The sequence below is a fragment of the Salmo salar genome, chromosome 20 (assembly GCF_965601325.2).
Source record: "Salmo salar chromosome 20, fSalSal1, whole genome shotgun sequence".
Taxonomy (NCBI): domain Eukaryota; kingdom Metazoa; phylum Chordata; class Actinopteri; order Salmoniformes; family Salmonidae; genus Salmo; species Salmo salar.
Window position 1 is genome coordinate 76,636,221 of NC_138310.1, and position 15,235 is coordinate 76,651,455.

A 15,235-nucleotide genomic window follows, 5' to 3' on the forward strand; every position below is an offset into this window, starting at 1 on the left:
GTTATAGTTAGGGATGGAAATTTCAGTAGTTTTGGTGGCCTTCCTAAGCCAGGATTCAGACACGACTAGGACATCCGGGTTGGCGGAGTGTGCTAAAGCAGTGAATAAAACAAACTTAGGGAGGAGGCATGAAACCAAGGCTTTTACGGTTACAGAAGTCAACAAATGAGAGGGCCTGGGGAATGGAAGTGGTGCTGGGGGCTGCAGGGCCTGGGTTAGCCTCAACATCACCTGAGGGGCAGAGGAGGAGTAGGATAAGGGTTCGGCTAAAGGCTATAAGAACTGGTCGTCTAGTGCGTTCGGAACAGAGAGTAAAAGGAGCAGATTTCTAGGCATGGAGGAATAGATTCATGGCATGATGTACAGACAAGGGTATGGTAGGATGGGAGTACAGTGGAGGTAAACCTAGGCATTGAGTGACAATGAGAGAGGTTTTGTCTCCAGAGGAAACATTTAAGCCAGGTGAGGTCACAGGGCTAGCTAAGGCCTATTGAGTAGGGCTGGAGGCTCTACAGTGAAATAAGACAATAATCACTAACCAAAACAGCAATAGACAAGGCATATTGACATTAGGGAGAGGCATGTGTAGCCGAGTGATCATAGGGTCCAGTGAGTAGCTAGGTGAACTGGAGACACAACAATTCAGACGGGCTTCCGGGGGATGTCGCAATGGAAGAGCCTGTTGAAACCCCCTCGGAAGGTTACATTAGCAGACCAGTCGTGATGGATCGGCGGGGCTCTGTGTCGGCAGTAAAGGGTCCAGGCCAATTGGCAAAAGAGGTATTGTAGCCCAAGAATTGGCTGATGGACCTCTTCGGGTAGCCGGGAGATAGGCCTAGCTCCAGGCTAATTGGTGCTTGCTTCGGGACAGAGACGTTAGCCAGGAGTAGCCACTCAGATAGCAGCAAGCTAGCTGCGATGATCCGGTGTAAAGGTTCAGAGCTTGCGGTAGGAATCCAGAGATGTGGTAGAGTAAAAGCAGTCCGATATGCTCTGGGTTGATATCGCGCTGTGTTGACTGGCAGGAATTGACAGGGCTGTGGCTGGCTGATGTCCAAGTTAACGGTGATGACTGCTAGCAGTGGCTAACTGACTATTAGCTAGTAGCTAGTTCTGTCACGTCCTGGCCAGTATAAGGGTTAATTGTCATTGTAGTTTGGTCAGGACGTGGCAGAGGGTATTCGTTTTATGTGGTTCGGGGTGGTGTGTTTGTTGAAGGGGCATTTGATTTAAGTATTCCGGGGTGTTTGGGCACTGTTTGATATTCATGTATTCTATGTTTAGTCTAGTGAGTCTGTTTCTATGTTTGGTTAATTGGGGTTGGAACTCTCAGTTGAAGGCAGGTGTTGTCTATTTGCCTTTGATTGAGAGTCCCATATATTAGGGTGTGTTTGTGTTTGTCATTTGTGGGAGATTGTTCTGTGTTTAGCCTTGTGCCTTGCCAGACTGTTTGTTGATCGTTCGTTCTTTTTGTTATTTTGGTGTTCATTTTTGAATTTATTAAAACGTCAAGATGAGCATACACACACCTGCTGCGTTTTGGTCCTCCTTTACCAACGACAACCGTGACAAGTTCGCTGGCTAGCTTCTGATGGGGGTTCTGGTTCTAAAGTATAAAAAATAGCAGATCCGTACCACATTGGGTGAGGCGGGTTGCAAGAGAGTATGTTCAGTCCGTAGATGAAAATTGACATTAAAAATATAACAAATATATACAAAATATATAGGAAGATTGTAATAATCACAAAGTAACGACACAGGTGACTGCATTACCTTATGTCACTCATTATGAAAATATATATATTATTCATTTTGAAGTTGCAAATGTGGTCTGCTCTAATGTTGAGGTGATTCCATGTTTCTAATGTATTTCAATTTAGGCTATATTAAGATTCATATCTAAGAGCCCTCCAACCCATGTGTGAATTATCATATATTTAGACTAATTCAACTAACTGTTGTTGTTTTTGGTTCTTCATCAAATATTTGGCAGCCATCAAATTATTTTTTTTCTCCCAAATAACTTGGATGTATTCAAATCCCTTCAAATATTATTGGGTTTTCTGAGAGGTATTCAAAATACTTTCAAATATTTGTTTTTCTGAGACCTGTATTTGAATATCAAAGGAAACTGTCACGTCCTGACCAGTAAAGCGGTTATTTGTTATTATAGTTTGGGCAGGACGTGGCAGGGGGTATTTGTTTAGAGTGTTTCGGGGTTTGTTGGGCTATGTGTTTAGGTAGAGGGGTGTTTGTTTAGAGTGTTCCGGGGTTTTTGATTATGTTCTATGTTAGTATATTTCTATGTTCTGGTCTAGTCTTTTTAGTTCTGTTTAGGGTTATTGGATGGACCTTCAATTGGAGGCAGCTGTTCCTCGTTGCCTCTGATTGAAGGTCCTATATAGAGGGGTGTTTTTGTAATGGGTTTTGTGGGAAGTTGTTTTTGCACTGCTGTGTTTAGCCTGTAATACTGTGCGTGCGTGCGTTCGTTCGTTTTCTTGTTTTGTTGTTACACCCCCAATAAAGGAGTGGTTCTGCAGGTGGGGACCACAGACCACTTCTCAGTTCCTATGCTTCCTGGCTGATGTTTTGGTCACTTTTGAATGCTGGCGGTGCTTTCACTCTAGTGGTAGCATGAGACGGAGTCTACAACCCACACAAGTGGCTCAGGTAGTGCAACTCATCCAGGATGGCACATCAATGCGAGCTGTGGCAAGAAGGTTTGCTGTGTCTGTCAGCGTAGTGTCCAGAGCATGGAGGCGCTACCAGGAGACAGGCCAGTACATCAGGAGACGTGGAGGAGGCCGTAGGAGGGCAACAACCCAGCAGCAGGACCGCTACCTCCGCCTTTGTGCAAGGAGGAGCAGGAGAAGCACTGCCAGAGCCCTGCAAAATGACCTCCAGCAGGCCACAAATGTGCATGTGTCTGCTCAAACGGTCAGAAACAGACTCCATGAGGGTGGTATGAGGGCCCGACGTCCACAGGTGGGGGTTGTGCTTACAGCCCAACACTGTGCAGGACGTTTGGCATTTGCCAGAGAACACCAAGATTGGCAAATTCGCCACTGGCGCCCTGTGCTCTTCACAGATGAAAGCAGGTTCACACTGAACACGTGACAGACGTGACAGAGTCTGGAGACGCCGTGGAGAACATTCTGCTGCCTGCAACATCCTCCAGCATGACCGGTTTGGCGGTGGGTCAGTCATGGTGTGGGGTGGCATTTCTTTGGGGGGCCGCACAGCCCTCCATGTGCTCGCCAGAGGTAGCCTGACTGCCATTAGGTACTGAGATGAGATCCTCAGACCCCTTTTGAGACCATATGCTGGTGCGGTTGGCCCTGGGTGCTAGACCTCATGTGGCTGGAGTGTGTCAGCAGTTCCTGCAAGAGGAAGGCATTGATGCTATGGACTGGCCCGCCCGTTCCCCAGACCTGAATCCAATTGAGCACATCTGGGACATCATGTCTCGCTCCATCCACCAACGCCACGTTGCACCACAGACTGTCCAGGAGTTGGCGGATGCTTTAGTCCAGGTCTGGGAGGAGATCCCTCAGGAGACCATCCGCCACCTCATCAGGAGCATGCCAAGGCGTTGTAGGGAGGTCATACAGGCACGTGGAGGCCACACACACTACTGAGCCTCATTTTGACTTGTTTTAAGGACATTACATCAATGTTGGATCAGCCTGTAGTGTGGTTTTCCACTTTGATTTTGAGTGTGCCTCCAAATCCAGACCTCCATGGGTTGATAAATTGGATTTCCATTGATTATTTTTGTGTGATTTTGTTGTCAGCACATTCAACTATGTAAAGAAAAACGTATTTAATAAGATTATTTCTTTCATTCAGATCTAGGATGTGTTGTTTAAGTGTTCCCTTTATTTTTTTGAGCAGTGTATTTTCTGCCCAGGTCTGGTGCAAACATTGCATGTGTGGCTCTCCCCAGGACTCTCTGTAAGTGTTTTTCTTTCTCTCGCCCTCTTTCCCCTCTCGCTCTTTGTATACCTGGCAGCTGCGCCATCACTCTGCTTCTCTTCAGGGATCAGAGTGTTGGCCTCTCAGATGCTGAGGCATTAGGGTCCATATGAATGAGACTGAGCAGGCTTAATGACGCCAGAGAGGAGAGATGGGTGGAAACATTTCCCTTTAAGCATGGCATTTCCCCACCACAACCTCGGCATCTCTGCACCGCCGCAAATGCTGATAACACAATAAGGGAGGGAATTCCTTGCATCTCAAGCTCACCTCCTGGCCTGGCCTGGCCGACCGGTGAGGGATGGCAGGCGAGAACCTCAGCCCTTTATCTGGCTGAAGAAGCAGAAACAGCCAGCTTTGGCTTGGAGCCACTCTCTGGAGCACTGTAAGGTCTCACGAGGACAATCGTAGGGTCAGGAATCGACAAAGTGATTACGGGAGGCTGATAGTGAGAGTGTCACAGTCAATAAGCTGATCAATTGGCATTACCGCAGGACCTGGAAGAAAGGGTAAAAGGAGACGCTTTCAGATCCATAACCACATTAACCCTGTTGTGGACAGACAGACACCGCTTATAGATGTGACGTTAGTAATGCTGATGAAGAATGAGGAAGAAAGTAGGAGAGTTCTGAACTCCATTTTAGACATGATTAATATACCATGTCAGTCACTGGCTCACCACAACCCCAATGAAACCATTATGATCGCCACATAAAATAATCAACTGGCCAGTGGTTGGTAATCCATACGACAAGGTCCTGGGAATTTATTTCCGAAATTACCACTAATATACATTCTATTAAATATTGTAGAGGCACCTGACTGGTCAATGTCCTGCCATGCTCTATGCAGCCTGTATCCGGCAGTTCTTATTTTAAGTGGGTGGTCAGGGATAGAGGCTGGAAATAGCATGTCCATCCCCAGAAATAATCTGCATATAGATAGACATGGTTTGATTAAGACACCCAAGTCAGCTCAGTCTATCTGAATTTTGTAATTTTCCATACACCCCGTGTCTCTGCTGATTCTGAGAGAAAAATAAATCTGTTGACAAATCTTCTGTGATCACCCAAAGAAAAAATAAAATAACATCTAATGTCATAGACCATGTGACTGGACAGGAAATAGAAAGCATCAACTGAATGTTAAATGTGTTTCCTGTCAGGTGTTTTAATTGTCTGTATTGTCTACTTGTTGAATGTTAAATGTGTTTCCTGTCAGGTATTTTAATTGTCTGTATTGTCTACTTGTTGAATGTGTGAAGTCTTGATTTGTGGTTGTTTATAATGTCTTGTTAATTGGTGTTGAACCCCAGGAAGATTAGCTTGCGTTACAGCATTAGCTAATGGGGATCCTAATAAAAATGACACACATACACTACACAGCTCTAGGAGGAGCAGAGTTAGGAAAGCAGTGGTGCCTTAATAAGAATCTCCAGCTCAGTTTCATAATCTCCAGCTGTTATCACTTTACTAGCAACGGTAAATTACTAATGGAAATGATGAATGGAAGAAGCTGGGGATGGGATTGCAGACCTCATTACCAACTCTAGTGCAGGCATTGTTCACCGTTAGCAAAAAAAAGAGGGAGAATGACAGAGTGAAACAAAAATAGAGTTGAGTGCCAACTACGATGGATATCCATCAACATGCTCATCTGAATGTAGTGATAACCTTTGCACCACAGAACATTATTCTATTTAAAAACACCTAAAGGTTTTACATCGGAGCTAGTGTTAAGCATATTATTGATTTCCAGTTTCCACATCACAGTGGAGCGTAATTTGACTGACTGGTATAATTCCTTATAGACAGCTTGTAGGTTAGGATGTATTACTTTCCTTCGCTGAGTCAACAGAAAAACTCAGTTTTCTTGAAAACATGGTGTGGTATGGGGGAGGAAGTAGGGAGGAATTCTAAAGTGATATACTGCACAAAAAATTGCCAAATCAGAGCCCAAGTGGCCCAGCTGTAAGAGCCGGCTGAACAGCGTTAGGCTTAATGTCACTCTAGATTCATTTAACTGAGGTATAAAGTATATTCCAATGTAAATAGATTTTCCTTGAGAGGCAGGCAGTGTGTTTCTGACTGTTTAAGACTGTATATCTCTTCCAAACATGCACTCTGTGCTTCCCCAGCAGCACATACACACACAAGCCTGCACACAAACACACAGGCACACGCCCACCCACCCACACACACACCCTCTGTTTGAATAGGCCCAGTGTTCCTCTGGAGTTATCAAATAAGTAGCCCAAATTCAAATTTGACCAGCTGCCAATCAATACAAAGCGAGTTACAGTGTTTCTGTGTGTAGATGAGAGAGAGTGTGTGTGAGTGAGACTGAATAAGGGAAAGTGTGTGTGTGACAGATCTCCTCTGCTCCGCTGTTGGACAGAGCAGAGGAGAGGTAGGCAGAGAAAGCTCTGACAGTGTGAGTGATTTCCCTGGTGGTCAGACCTCTTGAATAATATTACTCAGCAGTGTGTGAAGGCTCCCAGCGCAGCGCGAGGTGTGTGCTTACACTGTGGCATGATGGGAACTTAAATGACTTAAATGTAATGTAAATGAAAACAGAGGGCCACCTGACCTGCAGATATAAGTGGCTCTGCCAGCGATCAGCGTTCCAACCCAAAACTTTTAACGGCACTAATGCCCTCCAAAGCATGCTGTACCATACAAACCCTCCACACAACCAACAGCCTTTACCAATGTCATATTCAGTCATTTAGCCGACACTCTCATCCAGAGTAGGGAATGTCTCTTACCTAGTTCAGTTGAAGGCAGACACATCCTACTCATGACCTTACCATGACCAGAATAATGGACACAATACAATGTCTTTCCTCAGTAAATCTATGTTCATTTATTCAATCATAATAACATGTGTTACATTGATTGAATTCATAATAAAGGTGGTACATGATATACACTGAGTGTACAAAACATTAGGAACACCTGCTCTATCCATGACAGACTGACCAGGTGAAACCTATGATCCCTTATTAATATCACTTGTTAAATCCACTTCAAATCAATGTAGATGTTAAAAAGTTAAAGAAGTTAAAAAAATGAAATATTAAGGTGTTCCTAATGTTCGGTATACTCAGTGTATATCCTTACATGATACAAAGTAAAGGGAATATCTAGTCAGTTGTACAACAATGCATTCAAAAATGTGTCTTCTGCATTTAACCCAACCCCTCTTAATCAGAGGTGAGAGGGAGCTGCCTTAATCAGAGCCACATCATCGGTGCCTGGAGAACAACTGTTGTTGTGGGTGAACTGCCTTGCTCAGGGGCAGAGTGACACATTTTTACCTTGTCAGCTCGGGGATTTGATTCAGCAACCTCTCCTACCCACCAGGCTACCTGCCGCCCCAGTATGATCCCCACCTAAATATAACCTAGGCTTATTCCTGCAATGATCCTATTACAGACCCTAGGTACCACCACCTTCTAAATACTTCAACAATACTCCTTTTACAAGCTGGAATGTAAGTTATACGTCAAAAAAGGAAACAACTTAACTTTGTAGGACCGTTTCAAAGGTACACAACTTAAACATTTTTGTCAAAAGGAAACTTCATAATAGAAATGTATTTGGAAGATGTGGTAAAAACTGTAGTCTGTTGTCAACTCTCACTCTCCTACTCCTCATTGGTTATCAATCCATGCAGCGAGAGAGACTTTTATTTGTGAGTCTTGTTCCCGAATGGAGGGACCCATCCGTGAATCATCGTCGCCCCCCCGCTTTGCTCCAACTGAAAAGGTTTCTCCACGAACAGAACAGGGATAAATTGATGTCTTTAAGGCACAACAAAGCAAATCATTTTAGAATGTCTAGGCGGGATTCGGCAGTGGTGGTGGGAACAGCAGCGGAGTGAGGAACTCATCCATGTAAAACGAAATACGATGAATGTGCAAAACAAGTCATTAATACATATTGGTACATTGTACCTGTGAGAGGAGCGGATGCTGCTCTTTTAGAAGTTAGATTGAAGTGTTAGCGTACCATCTAACGCCCATCATCACCGATCAGCTAGGATTATTTTGGTTTAATTGGCGAACTCGCTAGAAGACACCCTCAGAACAAACCACGGGTGTTATTGAGCGTGTCTTGAGTGACGTTGGCGTTGTGTGGAAAAGACTATTGGAGCCCTGGGACATTGTTTAACACCGTCTGACACTAACACTTAGGTTTAACAGCAGAGCAACAAATGAGACAATGAAGACTTGAGCATTAAAGGTTTTATAACGCAGCAGCGTCAGACAGAGGTCGTTGAACTTTGTGACGGACGGTAATAGGGAGTGCAGTTTGAGTTATTACCAGGTAGTAGTTACTTTATTGCACCATAAATTCACTAGTGTGCGGACAGTGCTCTCCTGTACTGATTACTGATTAAACTGATGGAACATTATCATTACCATAGACGACTGTAGAAAATCCTGAGGGACAAATTGGACATTGGACATGATCATGTAGAATGGTCGGTTGAGAGGCAGTGAAATGGAATAGAGGATATAGTGATCATATGACACACTGACAGAACCAACCAATCACTGCGGTAAACATACTAACAAACCAATGGATATGGAATGATGTGGGTCTTTTCATTGTCAATCTCGTAGAGGAAGCCAATCACAGTCTTCCCACTGGGCACAGATGTCAGTTCAACATCAACATTCACATAGAATTTTTTTGTTGAAATGACATGGAAACAACATTGATTTAAGCAGTTTTTCCCCAGTGGGTTCCCTCTCATCAGTTAAGGCTTCCTTCCTGACATTGCTGAATTCAACTGCATCATCATTGAACAGACAGACATTTCAGTGTTAAACATTATTTTCTCCTATATCTATAAATAAATATACATCATATTGCTGTGTTGGAAGATACTGCCACAGGGAGCAGCCTGGAAGGTCTGGTTAAATATAGCCACGGTAGACAGGTAGCCAGAAACAAATCTCAGTTGCCAACAGCAGGCATCTATAATGTTATCTAAACTTGTCCATTTACGTATCAAAGAGCCATGATTGATTTGTCTATGAGAAATTGTATGTGCCTGTAAAAGGGTATATTAATGTTATTCATGCGTGTCTGTAGAGCACGACCTTGGGGAGTTTATGAGTTTATGACAGTTCAAAGGCCAAAAGTCAAGAAAATGGGTCAGGGAATGAAGGGGCAAGGCTCCGAGTGTCTTGGTTTTCGATAGTGTTCCTATCTGTATAGCTCCTACAGACACTAAACCAGAGGAGAAGACAAGCTGCAAGGCCGGTTTTCCCATCGCCTTAGTCTCACCAGGACGCCCGCGGCTCTCCTGCCTTGTTTTCACCTGTGTTTTCACCTGGGTAGCCAGAAGATTGGGTCGGAGGTACACAAAGAGCCCAGGGCAGATGAGTCAAAGTTGAAGCCAGAATTGAGGATCGTAACTGCCGATCGGATTTTCAAAGGTTGTTGTCGATCACAATCAATGTTCCCTTCCGACACTGAGCAAATTTCAGGTCTGCTGAGCGCAAACTTGAACATTGTGAAAATTCTGTGCAATTTCCGGCGCGAGTTTACTGTGAACACTGAGGCTGTACCCGCTTTAAGTTACAGTTTTAACAGTGGCCAAGTAGGCTACTGTGGCTATTTGATCATTATGTAGGTCTACCAGAGTGGGCTACCATCAAAAACAATGGAGAAAATGTATCCCATAACATTTTAACATGGACATAGCTGTTTTATCATTCGGTCTACAGTAGCAGCCAATGAGTGGTGTTCAATGTAGGCTTCATTCCATGAGACCTTTTTTTAAAACATGCAGGGTGACTGAAAATGTTGTGTTGTTTGATGCAAGAAACCACTTTACAAAATACAATTAATTATTATTCCCATACCACTATTACAGAGAATCAGACAAATGATGCTACCCTCTGCCTATTGGTTATTTAGCTTATTCAAAACCGTCTCAAAATACAACACTTCCCCTTTCAGACAAAAAAAAGCTCTTTACTTGACTTGCTTTTCAAAGATGACTAGAAATGCATTTTGTGTTCATGTAGGAAGCAACCACTCCCTGATTGTTGACAAAAAATTTGCTAATAACTCGCTAACTAGCAAAGAATATGAACAAATGTGCACAGGTGGCTACATGCAGCTCTCGCTTTGATCTCCAAACAAACGAATCTACTCAATACCGCTCATGCTGTCCAGTTCAAATTGAATGGCACAGATCCATATATGGCAATGGCTATTTGCATATAGGCCTTCTGCAGCTCTGATTGGTTATGGTGCACCGGTCTGTGCAGCGTATGGGTCTGAGTTATGCATGTAAATGCTATAGAATCCTATTCCAATGCGCTCTGCCTAAAAGAGAATCTCTTGCACAGTTAGCTTTGCATACTAAGTCTTGCATAGCTCATTTTGTTTCGGTATGTTACATTGAAAGTGGCTAATATTGCGTTGATTCGAGCAAAATTCCCACAGTAGTGGGAAACGTTGATGGTGTTAACTAAAGAGGAAAACTGTAGAAAGTTGAGTGAAGTTCACTCCGTGGGCTGATATTTCATCTGCGCGGCAGCCCGAAGGGAGAGCGAGCAGCTTGGAGGGAACATTTATCATTACAATTGATAGCGGCTACAGTCCCCACTCCCCAAGGGTTAAAAAACCACAGAGGGTCTAGAATCACCAACAATACAAGAAGGAGAATCTGGTTTCAGATGATGTACTGTGGGACCTGCATATAGGGCTGTTGTTTCCCTGTGACATCATACATTCATGATTTCGTTTTTTGATGAGATTTTCCCCTCTGATAGAGACGAGGCAGTGGAAATGTCACACTAGCTCTGCTGGAGTTGGAGAGAGAAGTCTGATCACTGCGGGGCAATGTGCTGAAGCTGGTGATGAGTGGGATAAGCTAGCTGGGGATGTTTACGCTTGTGTGTGTGCCACAATGTTGTTCTTATGTCTTTCAGTCCATAACATCCATATGAAAGGGTTCTATGTGGTTAGGGCTGTGTACAGTACAGTGTCTTTCCTATGTTTCTATGCTGTGTGTTTGGTTCTACTTTTTCATGTTCCAACGACTACACTGTGCGGAAGGACACTCGAGCATTCCTGTCAGATCGTCGTCAGGGACTATGCTGTCCATTTCATTTTCTATAGATTTGACAAAACAAGGATCCAGCAACCATATGAAAAACAATCTGTAAGTGAACACATTGTCTGCTCGTCATGTAATCTCCTGCTGCCCTAGGAGCTATGACTACAGGTCATTTTAAGGTCAACCAAGGTCATCCCAAGGTCACAGCAGCAGTAGGTGTGGTCCAGTTCCCACCGAGCTCCTCAGACATCCCCAAGGCCCCAGCCACAGTAGTAGCAGCAGCAACAGTCAGGTTCTGAGCTGCCTCCCTGATGACCTCTGGAGGCTCCTCTGGAGAGACGATCTCGGCCAGGGTGACGTAGGTCCCAGCCAGGAACCCTATGAAGCCCACCACAGCGATGACAAGGTCCTTGACCAACATGGCTGGCTTCAGCGGTCGGTCTGAGAAGGTGATGAGCTCCACCAGAGGGGGGAAGACCAGGGCCAGGGCACTGCTGGACACGGCACCCACCAGGGAGATGACCAAGTCTAGACGAGGGATCAGCACAGCAAAGGAGACTAGAGAAGAGTAGAGAGGAGGAGACAGGGAGAGGAGTAGAGAGGAGAGGACAGGGAGAGGAGTAGAGAGGAGAGGACAGGGAGAGGAGTAGAGAGGAGAGGACAGGGAGAGGAGTAGAGAGGAGGGGACAGGGAGAGGAGTAGAGAGGAGGGGACAGGGAGAGGAGTAGAGAGGAGGGGACAGGGAGAGGAGTGGAGGAGAGGAGGGGGGACAGGGAGAGGAGTAGAGAGGAGGGGACAGGGAGAGGAGTAGAGAGGAGGGGACAGGGAGAGGAGTAGAGAGGAGGGGACAGGGAGAGGAGTAGAGAGGAGGGGACAGGGAGAGGAGTAGAGAGGAGGGGACAGGGAGAGGAGTAGAGAGGAGGGGACAGGGAGAGGAGTAGAGAGGAGTGGAGGAGAGAGAGGAGGGGACAGGGAGAGGAGTAGAGAGGAGGGGACAGGGAGAGGAGTAGAGAGGAGGGGACAGGGAGAGGAGTAGAGAGGAGGGGACAGGGAGAGGAGGGGACAGGGAGAGGAGTAGAGAGGAGGGGACAGGGAGAGGAGTAGAGAGGAGGGGACAGGGAGAGGAGTAGAGAGGAGGGGACAGGGAGAGGAGTAGAGAGGAGGAGGACAGGGAGAGGAGTAGAGAGGAGGGGACAGGGAGAGGAGTAGAGAGGAGGGGACAGGGAGAGGAGGGGACAGGGAGAGGAGTAGAGAGGAGGGGACAGGGAGAGGAGGGGACAGGGAGAGGAGTAGAGAGGAGGGGACAGGGAGAGGAGTAGAGAGGAGGGGACAGGGAGAGGAGTAGAGAGGAGGGGACAGGGAGAGGAGTAGAGAGGAGGGGACAGGGAGAGGAGTAGAGAGGAGGGGACAGGGAGAGGAGTAGAGAGGAGGGGACAGGGAGAGGAGTAGAGAGGAGTAGAGAGGAGTAGAGAGGAGGGGACAGGGAGAGGAGTAGAGAGGAGGGGACAGGGAGAGGAGTAGAGAGGAGGGGACAGGGAGAGGAGTAGAGAGGAGGGGACAGGGAGAGGAGTAGAGAGGAGGGACAGGGAGAGGAGTAGAGAGGAGTAGAGAGGAGAGGACAGGGAGAGGAGTAGAGAGGAGGGGACAGGGAGAGGAGTAGAGAGGAGAGGAGTAGAGAGGAGGGGACAGGGAGAGGAGTAGAGAGGAGGGGACAGGGAGAGGAGTAGAGAGGAGAGGACAGGGAGAGGAGTAGAGAGGAGGGGACAGGGAGAGGAGTAGAGAGGAGAGGACAGGGAGAGGAGTAGAGAGGAGGGGACAGGGAGAGGAGGGGACAGGGAGAGGAGTAGAGAGGAGAGGACAGGGAGAGGAGTAGAGAGGAGAGGACAGGGAGAGGAGTAGAGAGGAGGGGACAGGGAGAGGAGTAGAGAGGAGGGGACAGGGAGAGGAGTAGAGAGGAGAGGACAGGGAGAGGAGTAGAGAGGAGGGGACAGGGAGAGGAGTAGAGAGGAGGGGACAGGGAGAGGAGTAGAGAGGAGGGGACAGGGAGAGGAGTAGAGAGGAGGGGACAGGGAGAGGAGTAGAGAGGAGGGGACAGGGAGAGGAGTAGAGAGGAGGGGACAGGGAGAGGAGTAGAGAGGAGGGGACAGGGAGAGGAGTAGAGAGGAGAGGACAGGGAGAGGAGCTAGAGAGGAGGGGACAGGGAGAGGAGTAGAGAGGAGGGGACAGGGAGAGGAGTAGAGAGGAGGGGACAGGGAGAGGAGTAGAGAGGAGGGACAGGGAGAGGAGTAGAGAGGAGAGGACAGGGAGAGGAGTAGAGAGGAGGGGACAGGGAGAGGAGTAGAGAGGAGGGGACAGGGAGAGGAGTAGAGAGGAGAGGACAGGGAGAGGAGTAGAGAGGAGGGGACAGGGAGAGGAGTAGAGAGGAGGGGACAGGGAGAGGAGTAGAGAGGAGGGGACAGGGAGAGGAGTAGAGAGGAGGGGACAGGGAGAGGAGTAGAGAGGAGGGGACAGGGAGAGGAGTAGAGAGGAGGGGACAGGGAGAGGAGTAGAGAGGAGGGGACAGGGAGAGGAGTAGAGAGGAGGGGACAGGGAGAGGAGTAGAGAGGAGGGGACAGGGAGAGGAGTAGAGAGGAGGGGACAGGGAGAGGAGTAGAGAGGAGGAGAGAGGAGTAGAGAGGAGGGGACAGGGAGAGGAGTAGAGAGGAGGGGACAGGGAGAGGAGTAGAGAGGAGGGGACAGGGAGAGGAGTAGAGAGGAGGGGACAGGGAGAGGAGTAGAGAGGAGAGGACAGGGAGAGGAGTAGAGAGGAGGGGACAGGGAGAGGAGTAGAGAGGAGGGGACAGGGAGAGGAGTAGAGAGGAGGGGACAGGGAGAGGAGTAGAGAGGAGAGGACAGGGAGAGGAGTAGAGAGGAGGGGACAGGGAGAGGAGTAGAGAGGAGAGGGACAGGGAGAGGAGTAGAGAGGAGGGGACAGGGAGAGGAGTAGAGAGGAGAGGACAGGGAGAGGAGTAGAGAGGAGGGGACAGGGAGAGGAGTAGAGAGGAGGGGACAGGGAGAGGAGTAGAGAGGAGAGGGACAGGGAGAGGAGTAGAGAGGAGGGGACAGGGAGAGGAGTAGAGAGGAGGGGACAGGGAGAGGAGTAGAGAGGAGAGGACAGGGAGAGGAGTAGAGAGGAGGGGACAGGGAGAGGAGTAGAGAGGAGGGGACAGGGAGAGGAGTAGAGAGGAGAGGGACAGGGAGAGGAGTAGAGAGGAGAGGACAGGGAGAGGAGTAGAGAGGAGGGGACAGGGAGAGGAGTAGAGAGGAGGGACAGGGAGAGGAGTAGAGAGGAGGGGACAGGGAGAGGAGTAGAGAGGAGGGACAGGGAGAGGAGTAGAGAGGAGAGGACAGGGAGAGGAGTAGAGAGGAGGGACAGGGAGAGGAGTAGAGAGGAGAGGACAGGGAGAGGAGTAGAGAGGAGGGGACAGGGAGAGGAGTAGAGAGGAGGGGACAGGGAGAGGAGTAGAGAGGAGGGGACAGGGAGAGGAGTAGAGAGGAGTAGAGAGGAGAGGACAGGGAGAGGAGTAGAGAGGAGGGGACAGGGAGAGGAGTAGAGAGGAGGGGACAGGGAGAGGAGTAGAGGAGTAGAGAGGAGGGGACAGGGAGAGGAGTAGAGAGGAGAAGAGAGGAGGGGACAGGGAGAGGAGTAGAGAGGAAGGGACAGGGAGAGGAGTAGAGAGGAGGGGACAGGGAGAGGAGTAGAGAGGAGAGGACAGGGAGAGGAGTAGAGAGGAGAGACAGGGAGAGGAGTAGAGCGGAGGGGACAGGGAGAGGAGTAGAGAGGAGTAGAGAGGAGGGGACAGGGAGAGGAGTAGAGAGGAGGGGACAGGGAGAGGAGTAGAGAGGAGGGGACAGGGAGAGGAGTAGAGAGGAGGGGACAGGGAGAGGAGTAGAGAGGAGAGGACAGGGAGAGGAGTAGAGAGGAGGGGACAGGGAGAGGAATAGAGAGGAGGGGACAGGGAGAGGAGTAGAGAGGAGTAGAGAGGAGAGGACAGGGAGAGGAGTAGAGAGGAGGGGACAGGGAGAGGAGTAGAGAGGAGGGGACAGGGAGAGGAGTAGAGAGGAGGGGACAGGGAGAGGAGTAGAGAGGAGAAGAGAGGAGGGGACAGGGAGAGGAGTAGAGAGGAGGGGACAG

The 15,235-nt window shown here is 48.2% G+C and overlaps 1 protein-coding gene across 4 annotated transcripts in view; it reads right to left on the reverse strand.

The window, feature by feature from the left end:
* Positions 1 to 6,816: 6,816 nt before the first annotated feature.
* Positions 6,817 to 15,235, reverse strand: part of slc36a4 (solute carrier family 36 member 4) — a 261,847-nt gene continuing 253,428 nt past the window's right edge. For all 4 annotated transcript variants that reach the window (XM_014163300.3, XM_014163299.3, XM_014163297.3 and 1 more), the window contains exon 13: positions 6,817 to 11,619. In XM_014163300.3, the coding sequence (XP_014018775.1) occupies positions 11,252 to 11,619 (368 nt within the window). In that variant the 3' untranslated portion in view covers positions 6,817 to 11,251. The remainder of the gene's footprint in view (positions 11,620 to 15,235) is intronic.